The 394-nt window shown below is 62.2% G+C and overlaps 1 protein-coding gene across 1 annotated transcript in view; it reads right to left on the bottom strand.

The window, feature by feature from the left end:
* Positions 1–105: 105 nt before the first annotated feature.
* The window catches only part of LOC104277052 (protein unc-45 homolog A-like), a gene marked incomplete at both ends in the record, with an annotated part of 1,800 nt that continues 1,511 nt past the window's right edge, over positions 106–394 (bottom strand). The window contains 2 exons of the mRNA XM_009873579.1: positions 106–258; positions 330–383. Of these exons, the coding sequence (XP_009871881.1) occupies positions 106–258; positions 330–383 (207 nt within the window). The remainder of the gene's footprint in view (positions 259–329; positions 384–394) is intronic.

Here is a 394-nt window from a genome sequence, read left to right as displayed (position 1 = left end):
CCTGCTCGCTGCAGGACTTTTTACAAGTCCCTTCCAGCCCAACATTATATGAATCTACGACACAGGCAGCCTCAGAACCCACTTGACCTCCCTGACCACCTGTACCTGGAGATGAGCTCCCGCAGGCAGAACATGGCCTGCATCGCCGCTTTGTCCTCCACAAACTCCTCCTTGACATCGGCGTCGAAGGTGAGGTAGGCCAGGCCCTCCACTGCCCAGCGCCGCGTGCCAGCGTCTATCGCCTCGTTGCAGAGCCACCTGCCAGAGGGTTCCCGTCAGCCTAGGCCATGGGTCGGGGGGACACCCCGGCCCGCTCCCCCGGTGCTCACTTGCGGCACTGCTTGGCCAGGTTCATCGTGGAGGCCTCAGCAAACTGCTTCATGCTGAAGGCGGC

Source organism: Apaloderma vittatum, unplaced genomic scaffold (assembly GCF_000703405.1).
Source record: "Apaloderma vittatum isolate BGI_N311 unplaced genomic scaffold, ASM70340v1 scaffold27957, whole genome shotgun sequence".
In the NCBI taxonomy this organism is placed as follows: Eukaryota; Metazoa; Chordata; class Aves; order Trogoniformes; family Trogonidae; genus Apaloderma; species Apaloderma vittatum.
The sequence above is the reverse complement of the archived record's forward strand: the minus strand, read 5'-3'. Positions and strand labels throughout refer to the sequence as shown.